General features: G+C 42.5%; 1 protein-coding gene across 1 annotated transcript in view; it reads left to right on the top strand.

The window, feature by feature from the left end:
- The first annotated feature begins 6609 nt into the window (after nt 1-6609).
- The window catches only part of RFLNB (refilin B), a 29540-nt gene continuing 12192 nt past the window's right edge, over nt 6610-23957 (top strand). The window contains exons 1-2 of the mRNA XM_073574511.1: nt 6610-7023; nt 20733-20839. Of these exons, the coding sequence (XP_073430612.1) occupies nt 6838-7023; nt 20733-20839 (293 nt within the window). The 5' untranslated portion in view covers nt 6610-6837. The remainder of the gene's footprint in view (nt 7024-20732; nt 20840-23957) is intronic.

The raw sequence follows: 23957 nt of genomic DNA, 5'->3' as shown, positions 1-23957 counted from the left end.
GACTGCTGTGATTTTACACGCACGCTGAATACGCCTGATAAAATAAACGCTGATGGGAGCTGCCCCATAGATTAATACTGGGCCAATGTTGTGAGTTCAAATCCCTGCAGCGGAACTTAATTTTTTTTTTTTTTATAATTTTTCTTATTATTTTAAACCAAAACTATGTTTGATGCAGATGCTTCACCCTTAGGCTATAGATTATTTAATTAGCAATCAGGAGGATAATAAGAATGTCAGATATTAAAAGTGGAATGCAGATGGTTCACCCTTAGACTATAGATTATTTTATTACAAGAGAGGAAGATAATAAGAATGTCAGATATTAAAAGTGTAGCATGATTGGAGTTTGTATGTTAACCTGCATAATTTGAAAAAAAAATTCCAACATGTGATTTGAAATCATGAAACACCCCACTCTCAAGACAGTAGCCTTACCACTGCACTACAAGGCCAAGTGGTACCGTTCTTTCATTTTCTTTGCCTATGAAATCTATGTACACTCTCAATGATTTGAAAGATCATTTTGATTTTCATATTGACATATGATATGTGACTTTCTCTACTCAAAGTGAAACATCTCTTTGAAGACTGAAGAATGTGGCATTAAAAAAAAAAAAACTTTCACATGGCTCAAACGCACATCTTCTATTCCATAAACCAGAAACTTAACCACTCAGCCATCACCTCAGTTGGTAGTGAAAAGGTCCTTTGTCTTCCCTTATGAAATCGACCACTCAAGTACTGTATCTGAAAAGCATTTTGATGCTTGATTTTTGATAGTAGTCAAGTGTCAGGTATCAGATGAAAACTTTTTGATTTTTGATGTTTCAATTAAGTCAAGTATCAAGTCTCAGACAAAAACAGTTTGTTTCTGATGTTTGAATGAGTCAGGTATCATGTATCAAGTATCAGGTATCAGATATCAGGTATCAGAGTCAGGCATCAGGGTTAGGTATCAGAGTCATGTATCAGGGTCAGGTTCAGTTATCAGAATCAGGTATCAGAGTCAGGTATCAGGGTAAGGTATCAGAGTCAGGTATCAGATATCAGGTATCAGAGTCAGGTATCAGGTATCAGGTATCAGATATCAGGTATCAGATATCAGGTATCAGAGTCAGGTATCAGGGTCAGGTATCAGAATCAGGTATCAGAGTCAGGTATCAGGGTCAGGTATCAGATATCAGAGACAGGTATCAGGGTCAGGTATCAGGTATCACAATCAGGTTTCAGAATCAGGTATCTGAGTCAGGTATCAGGGTCAGATATCAGGTATCAGAATCAGGTATCAGAGTCAGGTATCAGAATCAGGTATCAGACAGAGTATTTCTGATGTTTGATTTTGATATATGATCTTGTATCAGGTATAAGAATCAGTTATCAGACAGAGTATTTCTGATGTTTGATTTTGATATATGATCATGTCCTAAAATGGACACTGTAGAGGAGACTGCAGGCACGTATGATGCAGTAATGGACTGTACACGGACCAAGAGTGAAAGAAGTTCATTATACAGTAGAAACTCCAAGCAGGGAGGAAACAGAGGGATAATATTCTCTAATATAGCAAAAGGCTAATGGGGATAACTTAAGGAACAGAGACAAGTAAAGCCGACAATACAATAAAATATAACTTATCACTCAGGCGCCAGTCACGGTCGAACTTCTGTCTGCGACTGGTGCTGCCTAGATGCATTGCAGTTGGGGTCTGTCACAATCCAAAGGTATAAGATGTAGTATCTTTTGACGTTAGTGGTGTCCTCCCGTGGTCCTGATAATGGCAGCAAATTATCGGGATCCTGATGTCGGTCTTGGGTCCAGCAGATGAGGTGATGAAGAGGAATACTTCCTTATCCTTAGCAGTGAGTGTCCCAAGAGATTTGCAGCACAGCCCAAACACAGTTTACAATGGGCAGCCCGGTTTGCTGCGCCGAATCGACACATGCCTAAGTCCCGTTCACAGACCTTGTTTCTCACGGTCAGTACTGTCAGCGGGGGTGGCTGTGGCAGCATTGTCGGCTGTGTCAGTGTCATGATCCAGGTTGGATCTGACAGATTAAATGCACAAAGTAACCTTTTTTTTTCCTTTGGCTATTTGCCAAAGGTGGTTTTGCCCCCGGTGGCCATTAGGGTCATTGCACTGTGGTGATTTCAATTGTAGTTTTCCCCCCGGTGGCCATTAGGGTCATTGCAGTCTGGTTACCTTAGATTGTGCACGTTATTAAGCAACAGGTGTGATTGCTCTATAAAAGAGTGTCAGGTGTGTCAATCACTGTTGGTGATAAGTTTCTCATTTGCAAGCAAGCCTGGGTAAAGAATGGAGCTGAAGGAGAGTCACTGGCAGCCCAGTTAGAGTGCCGGCGTAGCAGCTATGGTGTCTGCAAGGAGGGCTGGCATGGATTGGTGGAGTGTTAGCTATGGTGTCTGCAAGGAGGGCTGGCATTGCTTGGTGGAGTGGCAGCTATGGTGTAGAGCTGCACTCAGGATGTTGGACTCGGTTGCGGAAGGCTGGACTCAAAATGTTGGACTCTTTGACAGAAAAGCTGGACTCATTTGTTGGACTCTGTTCCTGGAAAGCTGCATGCAGGTGTGGACTCTGTTTGCTCCAAGGCTGCACTATGGTGCTGAGAAGAGTCCAGGACAACAGTCAGAGTCCTGGAGTGGCAGTTATGGTGTCAGCAAGGAGTTCGTGGAAAGCTTGGTGGAGTGGCAGCTATGGTGTAGAGCTGCACTCAGTTTCTGGACTCTTTCCTGAAGCTGCACTCAGGTGCTGAACCCCGTTGCTGGACAGTGCACTCAGATGTTGGACTCGGTGGAGTAAAAGATGCACGCAGGTTGTGGGCTCTGTTGCTGGGAGCGTAAACAACAGAGCAAAGCTAAGTGGTGTTCCCCTGTTTTGTCTTTTTTCCTTATGTGTGTTTAGTGCAGTGGTGGGATTAGTTTCCGCACCGACCAATTCCCTAGTGAGGGTTTAGGTGCAGGGCGAGCTAGGGATATTAGGTATCCAGATCGGCGCCCGGTGTAGAACTGGCCTGGGGAACGTTAGGAGTGTAGAGACACTGACTCAGGGGAGTGCAGGAGGTCTCCACTTCCCCGTCTCCCTATCGCAGGGCCACCATTGTTATTGTTACCCAGGTTTTCCCTATTCCCTTGTCTTATTGTATTAGTTACCGGCCTGCTGGCCGTGTCACTCAGGACAGGGCACGTGACAGTCAGCAGTCTCAGCGAGTGCAGTAATGTCAACTGGGACAGCAGTGTCTGAGTGGTACTCAGTCGACGGTCTCCTGTCAAAGCGCTCTGCTGTCCCAGGCTCTGCTCTATTCTACCAAGGCGCCTCTCAGCTGATTTTACCTCTCAGGCGTCCCGTGTGCCCGAAATTCCTGCCCAAACTGTCTGGTCACTTGCGCGTTGCAGCTCTATCCGCTTAGCCACGTCCCCTTTTCTCAAACACAGAGTACAGTCTGGAGTCTCAAGCTTTCTTCCCCGCAAAATAGGTGACAGCCCCGACGGTTCCGGACCCTTCACGGAGGAGACATGCCTAGTTAGTTCCTACCCCTTACACATACACATAGCAAACATGGGATCCATGACCGCCTGATAACGCCCGTGATATTGGGGGCTCATGCAGCAGGCGCTCACTGCCATGATTTGGCAGTCTGCAGTCATATAAAGTGACTGCAGACATTTATTCCAAGCCATAATTAACTTTATAATAAAAAAATTGCTTATTATTAAAGTACCACTCCAGCAGGTTTTTTTTCTCTCACCGCTTGAGTGGTGCTTTAAGTGCAAGTCCCACCTGGACGTATATGACCTATTAATATGGGTATACAGGTGATAGAAATGTTACACTAGTCCTACCTGTATGCCTCACATTAATGGTCTTGTTGCTGAGAAATCTTATATTCTTTCCTTATGCTAATGATTTCTTCCAGGCTTCAGGGTGTGCGGTGCTGTAATATATCACTGCCTCCTGTCCTCTTTGCAATATTACCTCCCTCCCATGTGTGTCAGTTATTGCGCTGGAAACCTGTGCTTCCTCCCTTCTATGGGCACTGCATTCACTGCTCTTCTACGCAGATGAGTCATTGTGATCTCCGTTGTGCGTGCCAATAAGGTGCTCTCCCCACATCCTATGACTATGCAGGGAGGAAGTGGGTTGAGCACCTTATCGGCACGCACATCAGAGGAGTGGAAGTCACCAGCGCAGACCATTCCTGAATACAGCGCCCACAGAAGGGAGGATGAGGAATGAGTGCGCAGGATTCCGGGGCCGTAACAGACATACATGGGAGGGGGTTAGTATTACAATGAAGACAGAGGGCAGGGATTTCTTATAGCACCGCCCCCCCAGAGCCTGGAAGAAATCATTATCATAAAGAGAGAATATAAGATTTCTCAGATTTTGACAGATTCCCTTTAAGTGTGATGCAGCTCATGGTTACTATATGGGGGCTTGTTACACTCCCGACCTCCCCATCTTCAGCCCCCCCAGACAGCAACTATTACATGTAATAGAATGCATATACTCTCCTAACAAAACAGTATAATAATCAGCCCTCCCCAGTGCCCTGTTGCCCCTCACTCACCTCAGCCCTCACAATACCCCAATCCTCTCACATTCACCCCCCAGTGCCCTGCCCCCGAATACCCCATCCTCTCACATTCAGCCCCCAGTGCCCCAAGCCCCTCCACTTCAGCCCCCACAATACCACCATCCTCTCACATTCACCCTCAGTGCCCTGTCCCCCTCCTCCACTTCAGCCCCCACAATACCTCCATCATCTCACATTCACCCCCAGTGCCCTGTCAGCACTTCCCCACTTCAGCCCCACAATACCCTATCCTCTCACATTCATCCCCCAACGCCCTGTCCCTCTCCTTCACCCCAGCCCCCACAATACCTCTGTCATCTCACATTCATCCCCAGTGGCCTGTCCCCGTCCTCCACTTCAGCCCCCACAATACTCCCATCCTTTCACATTCACCCCCAGTGCCCTGTCCCCCTTCACCAACGATACCCCATCCTCTCACATTTACTCCCCAGTGACCATGACATGCCACTTACCATGTTTACAGGCAGTGAGGCAGGGCTAGGAAGTGTCAGAGTGAAATGCAGGGGGCACTAGGACCCAGCGCGTCTGAGTCAATCTGAGCTGCACAAAACTGCAACCTGGCCCACAGAGGCTCCTCAGGTCAGTAAGCCTGCACTGTACAGTCAGTGCAGGAGGGAGACTACACTGTGCTAGCTCCATGCAGAATTTCCATCAGCCAGGGGAGCAGGCATTTTCCTGCTCTCCTTCTGTATGGTGTTCTGCCTCATCAAGAAGTGGCAATGACTCTCCGTGGGCCCATCTATGTGACGGGGCCCGGGTTGATGGCCCCCTCTGCCCTCCCAGTAGCTATGAATGAAGATCAATAGGTTTATGAATAAAGATCAATAGGTTTTTATTGTAAAAGACATTTCCCGATCACACTTAGACCCCAGTGTGATCCAAAGAGTTGAAATCAGAGTCACGTGACTCAGAAGAGAAGCAAAGCGGCTCGGGCTACTCGAGAATACTGCAATTGATGAGTATATTAACCAGTTATGAACTGGGGTTGAAATTCAGCACTGGCATTTGAAATCACACAGGCCCATGTAGTCCCCGTCCCCCAGCACCAGATGGGATATATTGTCCTGGATTGAAGAAAGCAAGACTTACTACAAGACCAATATTCCTAATGACACCCGTGGCCTGCTGGAGTCAGTGACTTTGTGCTCCATCACAACTCTTAACATTATGGGTGTCTTGAGAACACCGATTCTGTTAACAACGTAGCAGACAAGGCAGCCCACGACCAGACAGGCCCTTCTGGCATTTGCCAGAATTGCCAAATGGCCAGTCTGGCCCTGATATTAACACACTCAAGGAAAAATGGGTGTTGCTCCAGCTTTTTTGTAAAAAAATCCAATTTTTATTTGACCCAATTAAAAATAGATGATGACAGACATAATGTACACGTCATACGTGGCTACGCGTTTCGAACACGAAGTGTCCATTCTCAATATTTTGCTTATTTCCTTGTGCTGCTCTAACTCCTTTTTTCTTTATAGAAACATATTGGCTAAATGATCTAAAAACACTGAAGTCGCAAACTTTGTGAAGACCAAAATTTGTGTCAGTCTCAATTTTAGCCACAACTTTATCCTCCTCATATCTCTCTTATCCAATCAACAATCTATCCGTCTCAGGTGTGTCATCTATCTGTACAACATTCATCTATCTACCCTATGTCTCTCTATTTAATCTATTCATCCACCTCATGTCTCTAATCCATCCATCCATCCAGTTCTATTGAATCTGTCTATCCTATCCATCATCTACCTTTTCACTGCGGTAGGGAAATATATTTGAGAAAGTCCCATAACCCTTGGAACAAGGCAGCAGCTGATTTTCTGCACAGACCTAAAGTAAATCCAGTAGAAATATGGGGATATATAGTGTCAGTGGCCTGAGGCGTGAGAACTCTCATGCCTGCACATTAACAATTAACTAAGGCTTAATAATAAACCCTGGGATCCAGCTGTAGAGGAGGGGGAGGCAGCGAAGGCAGCCCATCCCATCCCATACTGTGCTGCTACTGCTGCCACACAAGTTTCTTCTCACATAACTCCAGCCCTGGCAGCTCCTCAGTAGGTGACTGGTGTCTAGAGCTGCTCCTACACAGCACAAGCCAGACATATTCTGTCACTGATTCATTACTGCTGAGGGGAATTGTTCATTGAACATTTGGACCCTTTTTAGTTCTCATCAGCACATCCAGCCTGCAGTCCCAGCCCAGCAGTTAACAGCTATGGTTGGGAGGCTAAACCTGCAGGATGTCCCAGATCTGCTGGAAATGAAGAAGAAGAGTGAGAGGGTCCTGGACAGTCCAGACTCAGGACTTCCTCCAAGTCCCTGTCCCAGCAACTGGCTCCTGAACTCAGTGTCAACCGACAAGTCATCTGATCAAGATACCTCCAGCCATACAGTGCAGGTGGTGAGTAGACAGCTGACATTATAGGGTCAATGGTCAGGGTTCTGACTGCATCACTTTACATGAGTTATCACACACAGGCTGCTGGTATCAGCAACACATCCCTTTGATACTGAATTGACATCATCCACAATCATATGATTGATTGAAAGTATGTTGCATCTACGTGTTGGGCCTAATATAAGTAAATAATATACTGTATATATTAAATGGCATGTGTCTATATTATACAGAATATGTATGTTATGTAGGATATGCACATTGTATATGGTAATGTGCTTACAGCACTGAATATAAAATATTTCATCTTAAATATGGATAATATTGTATGATATATGTTTATAGCATGTGTACGGTCTTTGCTATATAGGCCACATACTCTTTGCATATATCTAACCTATCTAGATTTATTATACATACAGTTGTGCACGTTTATTGTTAATTTACTACCTTTAAATGTATTCTTTGCATGTTTTATTTCATTTTGCTTGCTGATATAGCGCCAACATATTCCGCAGCGCTTTGTGGACATCATCATCATTGTCCCCATTGGGGCGCACAACCCAGATTCCCTATCAGTATGTCTTTGGGGTGTGTTATAGGAAACACAGGGAGAACCTGGAGGAAACCCTCGCAAACATGGGGAGAACCTGGAGGAAACCCTCGCAAACACGGGGAGAACCTGGAGGAAACCCTCGCAAACACAGGGAGAACCTGGAGGAAACCCTCGCAAACATGGGGAGAACATACAAACTCCTGGCGGAAGTTGTGTGCACATGTGTAATTTATATGATACATGTACACAAAGGTGTTTATTATATTAGGGTTTATATACCATACATTGAGAAATATGATGAGTTACCAGATTTTACATTATGTGTATTCTCTGTATTGCAGTGGATGTCCATTATGTTATACAGTTATCTTTTAGCCTTAGACCAAGAGGAAGAGTTTCTGTCCTACACCAGCTGACCCTAAATGTCCTTCTACCCCCCGTAACTCCGAGCTGTAGACAGGATGGAGCGTAGCTGCTCGTTATTGCGGCACACACTGTAGCACTGCTGCGCTCTGCAATGGTTCCTTGTGTAATCCATCTGTCTCATCTGCTGAATCTTAACAATGTAATAATTTGTCAGTGTGTTACATACACATCACATCTGGCTCTCCTTGTTTGGGTTTTCTTTCACATTGTAGTCTACGTTATTTTCAGTTTTCATGTATCCTAATCTCCTATATGTACAGACAAGAGAGGACATGTGTATAGCCAGAGAGAAGCCATATTTACGATCATATTTTGATAACCGCTTTTGTGCATCGTTGTAGACTTAATGATAGAAAAATAACAATTTAATTGTCAGTTTCCTGTAACTCAGTCCAAGCAATTACTTAAGGATAGTGCTTATCCTATAGTTACTCTTGTTTTATTAACATGTCTTGTAAAACTGTTATGAAGCAGATCCTGCATTTGCAAATAGCTTGTACCCTCCTGTAGCTGGAATGACGCAACTAGTAAATGACAGAGCAGTCAGTGTATAAGAATGGATATGTCTTGGAGAAATGTCTGTTGTCCACGCACTGTCGTGTTTTGTCTACATGAAGGGGTATTTTTATAGGAGTCTTTCCTGAGTGTCCGCCATTCTATTGTCATAGCATAGATTTAGGTGGGTAGATTGTGTCATTTCTGGGAAAATAAGTGTATAATCATAACTTCCCCATGATGTCCTGGGGAAGCAAGGGCTAAAGGTATCATGATCCAGGCTAAGGGCGAAAACCTCCTAATATCTCAATATTTTCAGATACATTTTTGGAGGATAGGATTGATTTGTAATGGCAGTTGTCAGATTGAACAACATATGAAACATATCTATAGTCGTGGCTAGTTTGGATCTATAAAAACTCATACCCACTGACCACTAAAATTAAAGGATTGCAGCGCTCTGCTGAATACCATGCTACTTTGAGTTCTAAGTACAAGCCATTGATAGTATATTAATTGCTAAAACATGTCCAAGAAATGCTGACTTTTTTCATGATCAAGAAAAGGGTCACAATGCTTAGACTCAAAATGGATGGAAAGGACGAAAAAAACGTTGTCTCAACACAGATAAGATATTTAATTTGAGAGCAGACAAAGTGATCGACTAACACATGCAAGTCCCATCAGAGAGAAAGAGCTTAGTTCTGAGTGCTGTACCCTTCCTCTGCAATGTTTACTTCCCCTCGACAGGTTATATGGTTTAGACTATGCCTGATTAACCACTTTCCCAATATCTCTGAGAAACCACCTCTTAAAGGGAATCTGTCATTTTTGCTGTAAGATGTCTGTGGATAACTCCATTATATTGAAAACGTAAAGCCATCCATGATTTCAATTACCAATATGCAACACTGTTGAAAAAGTAAGTACTTAAAGGGAATCTGTCATCTCATTTTTGGCATATGAGATGCGGCCACAGCCATCAGGGGCTTATCTACAGCATTCTGTAATGCTAATGCTGTAGATAAGCCCCCGATGTAACCTGAAAGATAAGAAAAACGAGTTATATTATGCTCACCCAGGGGTCCGGTCTGATGGGCGTCGCAGTGCGCAAGCACCAGGAAAGGTCAGAGAGGCTCCTGACCCAGACGGTGACACCCATCGGACCCGGACTGGACCGCCCACCCGTTGAGTATAATATAACTTGCTTTTCTTATCATGTGTATCGCCAGTTCCTCAGGGGTTCAGTGTGTCTCTGCCTAATATACCATGTTTAACATGCCTGACAAATAACATTTACCGTATATGATTATGTAAATATAAGATTAGAAAAAAATTGTTTCCATACAAAATGTACCTGGTATTTTCCTGGTCGCTAGGGGGTTAGAAACCAATATTATATGGAGAGAAATAAAAATAATGCTCAGCCACAATTGCTTTCCCAAACTCTACTTATGAGGGCTTCAGGTTTAGACCAGCATCATGTATGGTCTGCTGGGGTAGCAATCGAGCCTACCTCTGATACAATGCTCTGACAGATGGTTTCCCTGAGGTTGTCCCTCCGGGTCCATACTGATGATCTGATGACATTCTGCCATTGATGCATCATACTCTTATGTGGAACACAAGCCACATATTAATGCAACTGATCGAATTTATCATTAATTTTTGCCAAATTTAAATGGATAGAGTTTTCTGTATAAAATTGGGGAAATGCAAAGATACGGTAAGGTCCACTCTAAAGCCTATAGCTGCTGTATCATAGCTCCTAAAGTTTGCAGGTTGTATTGAGTTATGAGATCATGTGCATAAGTCTACATTCCGGGCATTCCTCAGGAGTCATGGCTGTTTACTTGCTGTATATTGTAGTAAGTTGTGATTGGTATGATCATTTTCCTAATTTCACATGGAGTGAACTAAAAGGTATTTTTCAAAATATTTTAATTTAATACAGCTGTGTCAACCTTTTAAAGGGGTTGTTGGGTCATAATATATTGATGAGCAGCCCTTACGTTGTAACAGGTAATCAGTGTGCGTGCTGGGTGTTGGACCCCAACCTATCTGATAATGATGAGGTATCCTGCGGCTAGATCATCAGTCTATTCTGATCAGACAACCCCTTTAACTTTTCATGAATATCAGGTCGATGGGTGTCTGACACCTTGCTCCCATGGATCAACTGGCAGGATGTAAACACTTCGAATGAAGCTGCTGAGCACATGTCCATTCAAAGTGTAGCCGTCGCTGTCGACAATTGCCAGCTACTACAGCACAACTTTTATTCAAAAGAACCAGAGCTATGGTGTAATACCTGGCAGCGACAGCTACACTTTGAATGGAGCTGCGCTCATTGATCATTTCCAGCCTTCTGTGCTGATGATGTATTTAGCTGACATGGGAATGTCTAGATGGGATAAAATATTAGTAAACCATTAACTGTCAGAGATCATCGTTTAGGGTGGGTTTTCAGCCTCCTGATGTAAACAAGACTGATCACATTCACTGATATCAGGCTGAGATCTTAACAGCAGTGATAAGCTAAAAATCAATGAAAGATACAGACATTTTAATTGTTTACATGGGTTCTGTCAGCAGAATTTCATCAACAAGTATAGCAATACTTTTAGGGTATGTGTCGTTTTGACGCTGTGCCAAGCTGCACCGAATGCAACATGTTGCATTTTGTTGTGGTCGGCGCAGCGTCAAAACGACGCATGCGCAGGCATCCTGCTGGACCAACAGTGGACACTGCATCCGCAAATGCCACTGAGACATGGCGCACTTAACCCTATATGTGCACAGGTCTGACAACCCTTGCCCTACTTTTTCATGACATGGAATGTTTAATGATCTAGCGATCTTCAACCAAGATTATTGATCCACCTGACCTAATAACCTTACTTTATTCTGTAACTGATGAAGGTCTGATGTAAGACCAAAACATTTTGCTTACTACTAGTGTGGACAACATTAAATTTTCTGATCACTTAAGTTGAGTGCCGAGTCTTTTAATATACTGTATGTTAATGGTGTGGGAACCTTCTCTGGCACCTACTAAAGCTGTGCACACGCTTATCTATTCAACTGTACATCATCATAATGCTAGCTCTCTGCACTTCTGGGCTATTTGTACTAGTCAATAAATTGGTGAATAGTGACGTTAGTTCAGTTATCTGAGGTGTAGCTCTGCTTCCCTTTGCATAACTTGCAGGTGTAGTCCTAGGTCTAACTTCCGGGGTCAGCGCTTATCTAATCTCTATCCAGCTTGGAAGTATAAAGCTCAGAGTGTGTTTCTGGTGTGCCAGGCAGTGCTCTGCACAAGTCTCTGGAGCTGTCAGGGTTCTGGACGAATTTAGGGTGACCATGAAGGTTATTTCTGATGAATCTGAAGTTCACAGCTACTTCTCTGAAAGCGGGGTATGTTTTATGGGGAATATTTGGTAGAAAGAGCCTTTATAATACAATGGCAGTAACTTAGTACTGTTCAATAGATTCACGTGCTTAGACAGTCTCAGTCTTGTATTGAAGGGATGGCATTTTTTGTAATAGTAATAATCCTGACCAGTGCCTTTGGAGACACTTTAAAGGCTGTATATCTATCCATGTAATTTTTTTTGGAAACCATCCTGAATGATCTAACCTAATACAATAAGGTATACTAACTTTACTGATCCTCTGTCACTAGTTTTCCATGGCTGCCAGAGTCCCCCACTGGTCTCTGTACTTTCTGTTAGGAAGGGTTAGGTATGTGATCATTGCGGACAGTGATTGGCCTTAAGACTGGAAGAGTATGTACAGAGACACACATTCTCTCTAATTTGTGCTCAATTTAGATAGACTTGTGACCACTGGCCAACTCAAATGAACAAGCAAAAAGGAAATCAGTGTGGTCCAAGGCAGTACTGAAGAAGAGCAGCAAGAGATCAGTAAGGGATGTATACTTTATTTTAGTTTATTATGTTATTGCATTCTGAATTATTTCCATGTAAATAATTTTATGCCCCAAAAAAGATGAAAGGTATCCATACCTTTATTGGATGATTTTCAAAAACATTTCAAGTTTGGACGACCCCTTTAAGGAAGTTTTTTCATGTAATTCCTACAGCGTTCAAAATCTAAGATTGCTATCAATGACTAGAAGGAACATTCTTAAATGTTCCCCCAATACAGTAGACGAAAGTCGGATGAACCTGCTAATATCAGCAGGATTGAAGTACAGTCTAATGTGTACGAGGGCCTCCTGACTCTCCCCCAACAGATGATAGTCCGGGTGATTTTTGTTTTCTCCCTATGGGCAATCTGCTGGCAGAGGAGTCAATATGAGCATTCCTATACATGGGGGATTCGGGCGAGATAGCCGTCAGCCTAATGATCTTCACCTCACATCTATCTAATGTGTATGGGAGCATTTGTTGATTTATAGCAGCAATATACAAATAGGCTTTATTCACAATAGAATTTTTCAGTTTTATGATGGATTTTAAGGAAAAATATTCAAAAAGAAAAGCATCGTGCCTTTTTTTTAAAGCAATGTATGAGTCCCTAGTGGTGGGTATGATTAGACATGCTTTAGCACATTCTATTGATGTATCATAAAAAAATAAGGTGGGAAAATTCTTAACCAAAATAATGTTGCTATCAGATATGGGTTTACCCTAAAGAACCCTCTGAACAGATACAGAGTGTTTTAAAATAATCTGTACAGGGAATTTCAAGGAGCAACAGCTGAGAGGAGCATCCCTGAAATAATATTTAAAAATGTAGAATTTGTCAAGATCTTTCTTTACTGTGGTTCAAGCATATTCCATTTGCTAACTTGAAAGACTTCAATAAAGAGAAGTTTCCGCCCTCCAAACTTCACACCCATGAGCATGGAACATGTCAATAGGGAATACCTTTTAATACAATGTTTAATTAGCTATTCATTAACTTTCTGCAAATACAATTTGTACAGATAACATTGTAAGCCTGATCAGGCATGTGTTGAGTTCTCTTCGCCCTCGGCTCATTCTGTAGTTCTGTTTTTAATACTCCTTTAAAAAATGTGCATTTATGCTACAAGTTCCCAGTTTGACAGAAATCTTCGGAATAAAAGTACGGTAAGCTTCCCTTTCTATGATACCTTCCCACTAGTGGGTGTTATGTTCTAGGAAACATATGAAAATGTTTAAAGGATATCTTCACCCAATCTTACGCTAGTTAATGCTCATTACTGAAACAGAAGGGATATCCTTCAATTGTGTCCATTATGAATTACTTAGATTACTGCCAATATTTGCTGTTTAGAAGCTTTGTACAATCTATAGAGGTGAAAACTCTGCCAGGTTTTCTTCTGAAGAAAAATATTATCCGTTTTTATGAGCTTAGAAATGAATATTGATAATAATAATGCTAATTACTATTAGGGTAAGAAAACTAAAATTTTGTCGATCGGATTTAGGAAATATTCATTATAGCGCCACTATTATTATGAAGCTATTTTGTCACCTTAGACAATGACTCAAGTGCGTTTGCTGGATTAGAAAAATATGTCTGCTTTCTCCCAGAAACCATGACACACCGGTCAATGCCATATTTATTTCTGTGTCCACTCTCATAGCTGTTCATATGCAGAGTTTTTTGAGCATTTTTAGCCACTTCTGGTTTTGAATAACGCCTGGTGTAAAAAGAAAATATGTTACTTCTTGGATGAGGATCTGGATGCCTCTTTCTCCAAAATAGCACGATCAAATCAAAAGGATGCAAAAAAAAACACTTCAGGAAACAAAAACTCTTCCAAAACACTTAAAGACACTTTAGGAAATAAAAAAAAACTCCTCTAAAGCCTTCCGCAAAAAAGAAGCATCCCTTGAAGCGGCTTCTGCTTGAAAAACTCGTCATTTTTTAACTCTTCAAAAACCTCCATCTGCACACAGCTTAAAGTGGATGAGCTACAATTCTGTTGCCATTTTTGGGGAAAAAAGCAAACTTGTTTTTCTCATCCTGTACAACCCATGTATTATTTCTAGCAAATGGCTTTGTGCTAACGCTGTATTGTTCAGGAAGATTCTACCACGGAAATCACCTGAAAAAAAAAACATTCAAAACAATGATATATGCACAAAGAATTCTGTATAGAAGTGACTTGCTGTGCATATGTTTAGGCTTTTGAATGTCTTTTCACCCATTTAGGTGTCCACTGCCGTTTTCTCTTCGGAAGATGCTTTGTGCTTTACAATACAAGTCAAAGGGAAAGCTCAAAAGACGCCCGGAAATATTTTGGTGCCTTTTGCTATTGTTTTTGCTTAAAGCACTACTCCAGCGTTTTCATTTTATTGCAGCGCTTGAATGGTGCTTCTAATATAAGGTCACTGTCCCTAGTTTTATGCTTACCAGCCACCTGCTCCTTCTGTCAGCACTGGTTGGTCTCCAGCAGGTTGTGATTTGCCGGTTCTCTCCAGTGTTTGTCAGAGGTCACTTTTCAAAGTAAGTCTAAGAGAGCTTCGCTCTGGCTCTCATTGAGCACTTGTAACTGTTGTCTCTGAATTTTGGTCAGTCAGAATAAGATGGAAGCACGGGACCGGAGTGGCGCCAATTAAAGGTGAATATGGCAGTGGTGAAGTATAAGACTTGCAGTATGTCAGAGACCAGTGGCACCTCTCCAGTGCTGGAAAAAAGAACAAAACGCTAGGGTTTAAAACTGCTAGCGGTTTCATCATAATTCAATGGATTGAAAAGAACAGCCAAAAAATGACAGTAGAACAGACTTCACGAAAATCATGGGAAAACTCTCCCAAAAGACACCAACGTCCAAAACCGTTGGACAAATGGTCAGGAAACGACCAAAAAAAAAAAAAAACTACACAAGAGTGTAGAATCTTCTACTTGAAAAACTCATCAAATTCGCCTGTATTTAACAGACATAATTTGCACATAGCCAAAGCTTTTAGTAAATAATGATATGATTGCATGAAATTTTTGTGTTAGGCAACATTCCTACCTACTATGAAGGATCAATTCTACTGTAGGTCAGTTAAAGGAGTTATCTGAGATTTAGGTTTTTTTTTCCTATTGGGCTAAGAACTCGCAAGAACTGTCTTGCGGAGATCTCTCCTTCCTTAGTCGGTGACTCTCCTGCTTCTTTTGACCTCACATCAACAGAGCAGCTCTTCCACTGTAGTCACTGCCAACATCATGTTGATTGAGAGCTGGTTCCTGCAGGTAGGCTGTTGATGTTACTGGAAGAAGGAGAATTGCTGGCAGGAGTGATAAGTGACTGTTCTGAACTGGACAGATCATCACAGTGAAGAACAAGCAGGTAGTTGCCTGCAAATTCATAACTTAATAGGAAACAAAGCCATAAGTCATGGATAACCCCTTTAAGCAATGGGTATGGAGCTGATGGGCTAAAAGGGAGTTTGCTAAATGAGACAACTAGGGTAGGAGATTCAAAGGGAGAGTGAAAGGTGGTTGGGATCCTGTACAAAGAGAGTCAGAACAATCCTAGTTTAAGTGTATAAATTGTGTTATTACTTTTATTTTGCTAAATTTTAAGGTATTGTTGAACATAGCTATTCTTCACATTAATAAGGTATCACAATGATTTTTTGACCAAAAACACAAATAGACGAATAAAAATTGCAAAATATAATTAAAGGGGTTGTTTGACATGTCAAAAAAAAATTGCAAATTCCAGGGATACTTTTAAAATTGACAAAGGTGATGCCTGTTGCAGTCACTTGGCTGCTGCAGCCAATGAGAGGCCTCAGCACTCAGGCGTTTGAAGAACAGGATTACTTTGCCATTAATCCAGACTATCGGAATGGCTTGTGTTGGATTCATGGTAAGTTTGAGTTTATGGTTTTAAAAACATCCTTGTGGTAGGCAAATCTTTGAATGTGTTGAACAAACCCTTTAATATACATCTGTATATGACATATTGTAATACACAGGATGTTAAGAATACATATGGTTTGGTATTTTTGCTCTTTGGAGCCTGTTGTGACCTATTTATGGGCGCTTAAAAAACATTTTAATCCATAAAAGTTTCCATGACACTACTTAGCTTCGCAGCCTTAAGCTCAAATCACCCAATAACATGTGTAACATAGTTACATAGTAAATATGATTGCAAAAAGACAAATGTCCATCAAGTTCAACCGAGGGATGGGAAAGGATATATATCGTGGGTTTATGCACAACCACAGTGCATAATCCGGATCACTCCTGATCCCAAATGTCAATTCTACTGGGCTAAACATTCAGAAAAGAACTCTGCATACAGTTTGCATGTTCCCTCCATGTTTGCATATGTTACCTTCGGGCTCCCAGACTCCAAAGACATACTGATAGGGAATTTAGATTGAGACTGGTGATGAAGAAAGTCTCTATAACGTATAGTGGCTGTTACTCACCTCTCTTCACCTGCCGGCCGGGCCCCTTGCCGCGTCTCTTCACCTGCCGGCTGGGTCCCTCGCCGCATCCCCCGTCGCGTCTTGTTGGCACTTCCAGGTCCTCAGCTGCGCTGGGGATCTCAGTCTTCACGCATGTGTGGCCACCTGCTTAGGTCGCGGGTGTGTGCTCCCCTGACAGATTAATACTGTTGGCTTGTTTCGGTTCCCGGAAGCACTGCCCAATCTGGCCAGCGGCTACCGGGTATATCAGGCCGCTTCCTGTTAGAGGAAGTGCCTGATTATTTATAGTGCCTTCTACGTGCCTACTTTAGGGTTTGTCCTAAGCGCTGCCTTTCTCAGGTCCCTTGTCCTCTCTTAGCCATATTCTGTTCCCTTTTTGCCTTGCAGTGCCCGGCTACCTGGTTTCTCCCTGTGTCTGCACTCTACTCTGCACCCTCAGCTCCTGGCATTATACTGTATATGATATAGAAATGATAGTTAATGCCTGCTGGTTTAAAGACATCACATAATTCATGTTAAAGAAGTACTGCCATCAATTTTTTATCCTCTTAATACATTGCAGTCAGTATATTACATGGTGCTGTGCACTTACAATTGCTCATTTTTTCTATGACATTACATAATTTAAAACTAACTAGTGGAATCCTTCCAAGCTCTATGCAGAAATAGAAGGTCAATTTTCTCTGACAAGTCATGAGTCACTGCAAAAGTCTATGACAGGTGGGAGGAGCAGCTGGGTCACAAGTTGAAGGGCGGGATGATAAATGCAGGGACAAGAGATTTCCTGTTTCTACATAGAGCAGAGAAGAGAGAAAAAAATGCTGGGTAGAAAGGCAAAATGAGCAATTGTAAGTACATATATATGTCCCCTAGCTTGGGCTAGGGGAAAATGTGTGTAGGTGGGTAGGTAGCTGGCTTAGTGATAGAAAGCAAGGAGTGGTTATTAATGGTGCATACTCAGATTGGGCCAGGGTTACTAGTGGGGTACCACAGGGTTCTGTATTGGGCCCCCTACTATTTACGGTAATATATTTATTAATGATCTAGTGGATGGCTTACACAGTAAAATATCAGTATTTGCAGATGATACAAAACTATGTAAGGTAGTTAACACAAAGGAGGACAGTTTGCGACTACAGACAGATTTGAGTAAATTGGAGAATTGGGCTGAAAAATGGCAAATGAGGTTTAACACAGATAAGTGTAAGGTTATGCACATGGGAAGGAGAAACAGATGCTACAATTACTTACTAAATGGGAAACTGCTGGGGAAATCAGACATGGAAAAAGACTTAAGGGCCTGTCACACTAAGTGATATCGCTAGCAATATCGCTATAACGTCACTGGCTTTTGTGATGTTATAGCGATATTGCCAGCGATATCGCTATGTCTGATACTTACCCTCGACCGCTCCCCCGCTGGTTATCGCTGATCGCGCGAGAACGTCCTGGGCCGTTTCTCGTCATCAGCTTCCTGCTGGGCTTCCTGCTGTGGAGACGAGCGACGCATGGGCGCGGGCGGGAGGACGTCTGGATCACCTCGTCTGACAGGTAAGTAGAGACCCCCGACCCCTGCAATGTCGCTGGTGAGATCTGCCTGTGTGGCAGCTCACTAGCGACCACTTAGCGATGCACCAGTGATCCTGACCGCATCATATCGCTGGTCGGGATCGCTGGTGTATCGCTAAGTGTGACAGTACCTTTAGGCATCTTAGTCAATAAGAAGCTAAATTGGAGTGCCCAGTGTCAGGCAGCTGCCACCAAAGCAAATAGGGTCATGGGATGCATTAGAAGGAGTCTGGGGACACGAGATGAAAACATAATTCTCCCTCTGTACAAATCACTCGTCAGACCACACTTGGAGTATTGTGTGCAATTTTGGACACCGGTGCTCAAGAAAGACATTACTGAACTTGAAAGGGTTCAAAGGCGGGCTACTAAAATGATAAGTGGAGTTGGTTCACTACAATACCCAGAAAGGTTATCAAAATTAGGTCTATTTACTCTAGAAAAGAGAAGACTTAGGGGAGACCTAATATATATGTACAAGTATATCAGAGGGCAATACAGAGATCTCTGCAATGAACTGTTTGTACCAAGGACTGTGACAAGAACAAGGGGGCATTCTCTTCGTTTGGAGGAAAGACAATTTCTGCACCAGCATAGAAGAGGGTTCTTCACAGTAAGAGCAGTGAGGCTCTGGAATTCTCTTCCTGAGAAAGTGGTGATGGCCAACTCACTGAATGAATTTAAGAAAGGAATGGATGCTTTTCTTGTGAGTAACAGTATAGAAGGTTACGAATAACATAATATTATAGGTAGATGGTTGACCCAGCTTAGGGGAAGGAATTTTTTTTCCCTATGGAGAAAATTGGCTTCTACTCTGTGGGTTTTTTGCCTTCCCCAGGATCAACAATGCAGAACAGCTGCACTAAAAATAGGCTTAACTAGATGAACATAAGGTCTTCCTTCAGCCTTCAAAACTATGTTACTATATATGATGACTGCAATATATTAAGAGGAAAAAAAAGGAAAAAAACTTTCATGGGAGTGCTTCTTTAAGTGAGACCTATGACCTGAAAGTTTCCCACTAATGTACTTTTAATTCAGTATTATTACATTATGATATACTGTAGATATTTACTATATATCTGTGTTATATTTATTATATTCCTTCTATGATTTGTTAAAGGGAATCTGTCACCCTTTTTTTGGCTTTTCAGCTGCTGGCATAGACATCAGGGGCTTATCTACAGCATTCTGTAATGCTGTAGATAAGCCCCCGATGTAGCCCGAAAGAGAAGAAAAACACGTTATATTATACTCACCGAGGTGGGCGGTCCGGTCCGATGGGTGTGGCGGTCCGGTCCGGCGCCTCCCTTCTTCATGCGATGACGTCCTCTTCTCCCGTCTTGTAATGGCTCCAGCGCAAGCGCACTGCTCTGCCCTGTTGAGGGCAGGGCAGAGTCCTGCAGTGCGCAGGCGTCGGAAGAGGTCTGGTGCCTGCGTACTGCACAATTCAGCTCTGCCCTCAACAGGGCAGAGCAGTGCGTCTGTGCCAGAGTCATTACAGGACAGGACAAGAGGACGTCATCGCATGAAGAAGGGAGGCGCCGGACCGGACCGCAACACCCATCGGACCGCCCACCTCGGTGAGTATAATATAACGTGTTTTTCTTCTCTTTCAGGTTACATCAGGGGATTATCTACAGCATTACCGAATGCTGTAGATAAGCCCCCGATGTCTATGCCGGCAGCCAATAGAGCAAAAAAAGGGTGACAGATTCCCTTTAAAGAGAACCTGACAGCTGATACATGCTGCCAGATTGAGGTGCATGTATCAGACGTTGGCTGTATGATCTCAGCCAGGCATGTTTGACTCTGAAACACTGCAATATTTCAGAGGAAAACATACATGAAAAACTGCCGGTGACTGAGCTACATGGGAGACTATTTGGACAGGCTTCTCCCTGTCCATTGCTCTGAAGTGACACACATGGAGAGACCTGTCACTCTAGGGTAGCGGGCAGGGAGAAACCACAGGGGAACCCCCTATGCAACTACTCTAATGTGTGGTGCATGGCAGCTTTTAAAGTTTGTTTTTCTCTGAAATGTCGCAAAGTTTCATAATCAAACATACCTGTCTGAAATCGTGTAACAAGTACCTGATACTCGTGGATCGGCAAGCACTTAACAGCTCTCGGGTTCACTTAAACATCCAGTGACTTAAATGGCAAAAAAAATAAATAACTTATGATTTCTTGTTTTACATTTATTGTATTTTTTTTTACAGGTCTTGTTTTATGATGCCTGGTATAATACTATGTACTTATTTTTTATAGAGTACGTCACCATCGCTAAGCTTGTCAAGCAGCTACACCCCACGTTTATGTCCTCTATCATTTGGAGAAGGTGTGGAGTTGGATCCATTGCCACCCAAGGAGATAAGGTAGCATGTGGAAGTTGTAATTTATAGCGAGTTACTCCAACATAAAGATTCATGAAAGTGTTAGTCATAGCTTAAAGCTGAATGTAACCAGTAAGGATTTTGCACACTTTACAAATCTTTGTAAATTATAGTATTTAGGTGAGTGACGCTCTCAGATGTATGAGAAATAGCAAGCATCTCAAGGTACTTTCCTAAACAATACCTCAAAACTTGCAAGACAAGCTAAAGAGAACCTGTCAACAGTTTTGGCCGCTATAAGATGCGGCCAATGCCTTTCAGGGCTTATCTACCCTGTTGAGCGCAGACCAAGGTACTGCAGTGCGCAGGCGCTGGGAAGGGTCAGAGAGGCCCAGCCCCTGCGCATTGCAGTACTTTACTCTGCCCTCAACAGGGCAGATAAGTACGCCTTCGCAGGAGCGCTATGCCGGGGAGCGATGAAGCAAGCAGGGGGGCGGCATCACAAGGAGATGGGAGGCACTGGACCCGGACCTGCAACACCCATCGCACTGGACCGCCCCCCCAGGTGAGTATAATAAAACTTATTTTTCTTATCTTTCAGGTCGGATCGGGGGCTTATGTACTAATGCTGTAGATAAGCCCTGAAAGGCGGTGGCCGCAACTGCTGACAGGTTTGCTTTATCTTTTAATTTGGGCCAATAGTTATAACTGGTTACTAATGGGGTTAAAAATGATTTAACCTATGTTGCATTGTTTTTATACTTGTACTACCTGTGAGAACAGTAGAGAGGAAGCATGGCTTCCAACCTGCTTCAATGTATTAAAAAAAGTGATGACCTTAGAAAACACTACTGTGAATATTATGGAAGTAGGAATATGAGTTAATATGATTAATGTGACAAGTCTGCGTAAATATATTACAGAGTTAGTAGTGTTTGGCAGCTAATTAGTTCCCCTATACTCTGTAGAGTGTAGACCTAACATTTCTACTCTCGCCGGGGACGTGCACACATACACCCTTGTGCCCTATAAAAACATGGAAGTGGGTTAAGGATTGTACTGTGGTATTTGCAGAATGAATATCTCAGGTGAATAAATATTTTAGATGCAGATGTAGGAGTTAGACAAACAAGTGACGTGGCTAATATTTAACCATAAAGCACACTTCCTCGCACATGAAAATGAGCATTTTTTAATTGGTATCTGGTACAGTATTTTCTTCATTGACATGACATTTTCTGACATTTGTGTATGTTGTTCCTCTTCTGTTAAGCAATTCTTTGTACCAGGAGAAAACTCGGAGCAGAAATGAATTTCTAAACCTTTACCATATAGGTAGCGTGTGCGCTTGTTTTTATATGAGTAGATGATTGATAACCTTTGATGATTTGCCATGGTCTGCCAGGTATACCATATTCTATACGTTTTATGCATGATGCCCTTGTACTAGAAAGAGTAGCTAAATATGTGTTTTAATACCATAGAAAAAGACACTGGTCCCATGTTAGCCAAAAGGACACTCTTTTAATATATTTCTGGTCCATATACGCATGTGTAGATCAGCCACTGATCTTCTGACCCAAACTCAAAAAGCACTAGGCATATATAAGATTGTGTAAGAAGATCTGCGGCTGGGCCGGACATCATGGTTCGAACTCGGGCTGTGAATGTCGGAAGTGTGAAATCGGCTCTACGCTATAAATTTACTTTTCACTAAGACATTACAGTCCAAGAACAAGAAACAGTGGCCGCATCGGATGTGAAATAAGGCTTTACTGGTATCTTGTTTCTAGTAAACCTTTCTTCCGCTGCTACAAGCAGCTTCAATTGTTCTTGGCGGTCATCTGGATGTATGGCAATAATTTTGCAACTCTTCCTCCTTGGATTGATCATAGCCCTTTTATAGCCCACTCGGACCTGTGGTGTCTCTTACTATCAATCATCTGTTCTTATTTTCCCCATGATGAAGTGTTGGTTGCAAATAAAAAGATTATTTTTAGCCTTGGCACAAATCACTTTTCAATCAAATCTGAGTATTGCAAAACTGTTCTTTAAATGCAGAGCTAATAGATGGGAACGTGTAGAGTCTAAATGTTAAAATAATAGTGTCTTTTCCACCAGAGAAAAGTTGTCAGCAAAGGCTAAGGGACATTTAACACTTCAGACATAAAAAACTGCCTTCCTCATGATTAGAAAACCGGATGGTAAAATAAGCACTAGATGTTCAGAGCATATATCTGGCACAACTTATCCTCATGAATATCAAACCGAAGTATTAAGGGAATTGTGTGTACTCGCATGTATTCTCTAATCTGTGACTTACTCAAATAACTAATTACTGTGCTCTCCCTGTCTTTCTATTATTATTAAGTACAGGGTTTCACTATTTTTTTCGACTATGGTATCAACAGCCAGAACATGGTAACACTTGGGGCTCAATAGTGGTCAAAGTTCATGTCAAAATTAAAAATAGTAATTGATTTATCTTTTGTCTATTGAACACTGTATATAACTTAACCTCTTACTGACATATGAGGTGCCACTTTGTGGGACAGGTTCAGGAGCTGAGTCCCCTGGCAGATGCCAACTGTGCTACACAATCGGCATCTGCCTGTAACAGCATTGACTGTGACTGTAAGCTCTTATTGCTGCTGTTTAACCCTTAAATGCCACTGTCTGGTTTTGACAGCTGCATGTACCACATGAGGACCTGCCATGCACCCACTAGTTAGCCTGTGACACAGTTACAGGGTACTTATGGAATGCAATGGCTGCCGAATACCTGCTGCCTTGTCAGTAATATGAAGTCCAGATGTAGGTATCGCAGGTACGTGGGATGCAGTGACGAGACGGGAGTCGGCGTGAACTTAGAATGTAACTTTTATATATATAACTGTACCTATAAGGGCTATCTTGAGTAACCGACAAGCTAAAAACAGTTATCCTCACAGGGATCAGAACAATAATACACAGGTAACACGATCGTCATGACTACCCAGTCGAAACCGGTAACTATGGTATGGCCGACTACGGGTCCAGAAACTACAGGTTATCAATTACAACGTGTCACTTATCCTCCTCTGACTTCCGGCAGAGTGGTGGTCGGTGTCTCTTCAGCGTCTTAGCCGCTGGGCCCAGCCGATGAGGATCTGATGCAGGC

Source organism: Dendrobates tinctorius, unplaced genomic scaffold, assembly GCF_039654945.1.
Source record: "Dendrobates tinctorius isolate UK_male_01 unplaced genomic scaffold, ASM3965494v1 ptg000007l, whole genome shotgun sequence".
Classification (NCBI taxonomy): domain Eukaryota; kingdom Metazoa; phylum Chordata; class Amphibia; order Anura; family Dendrobatidae; genus Dendrobates; species Dendrobates tinctorius.
The sequence above is the reverse complement of the archived record's forward strand: the minus strand, read 5'-3'. Positions and strand labels throughout refer to the sequence as shown.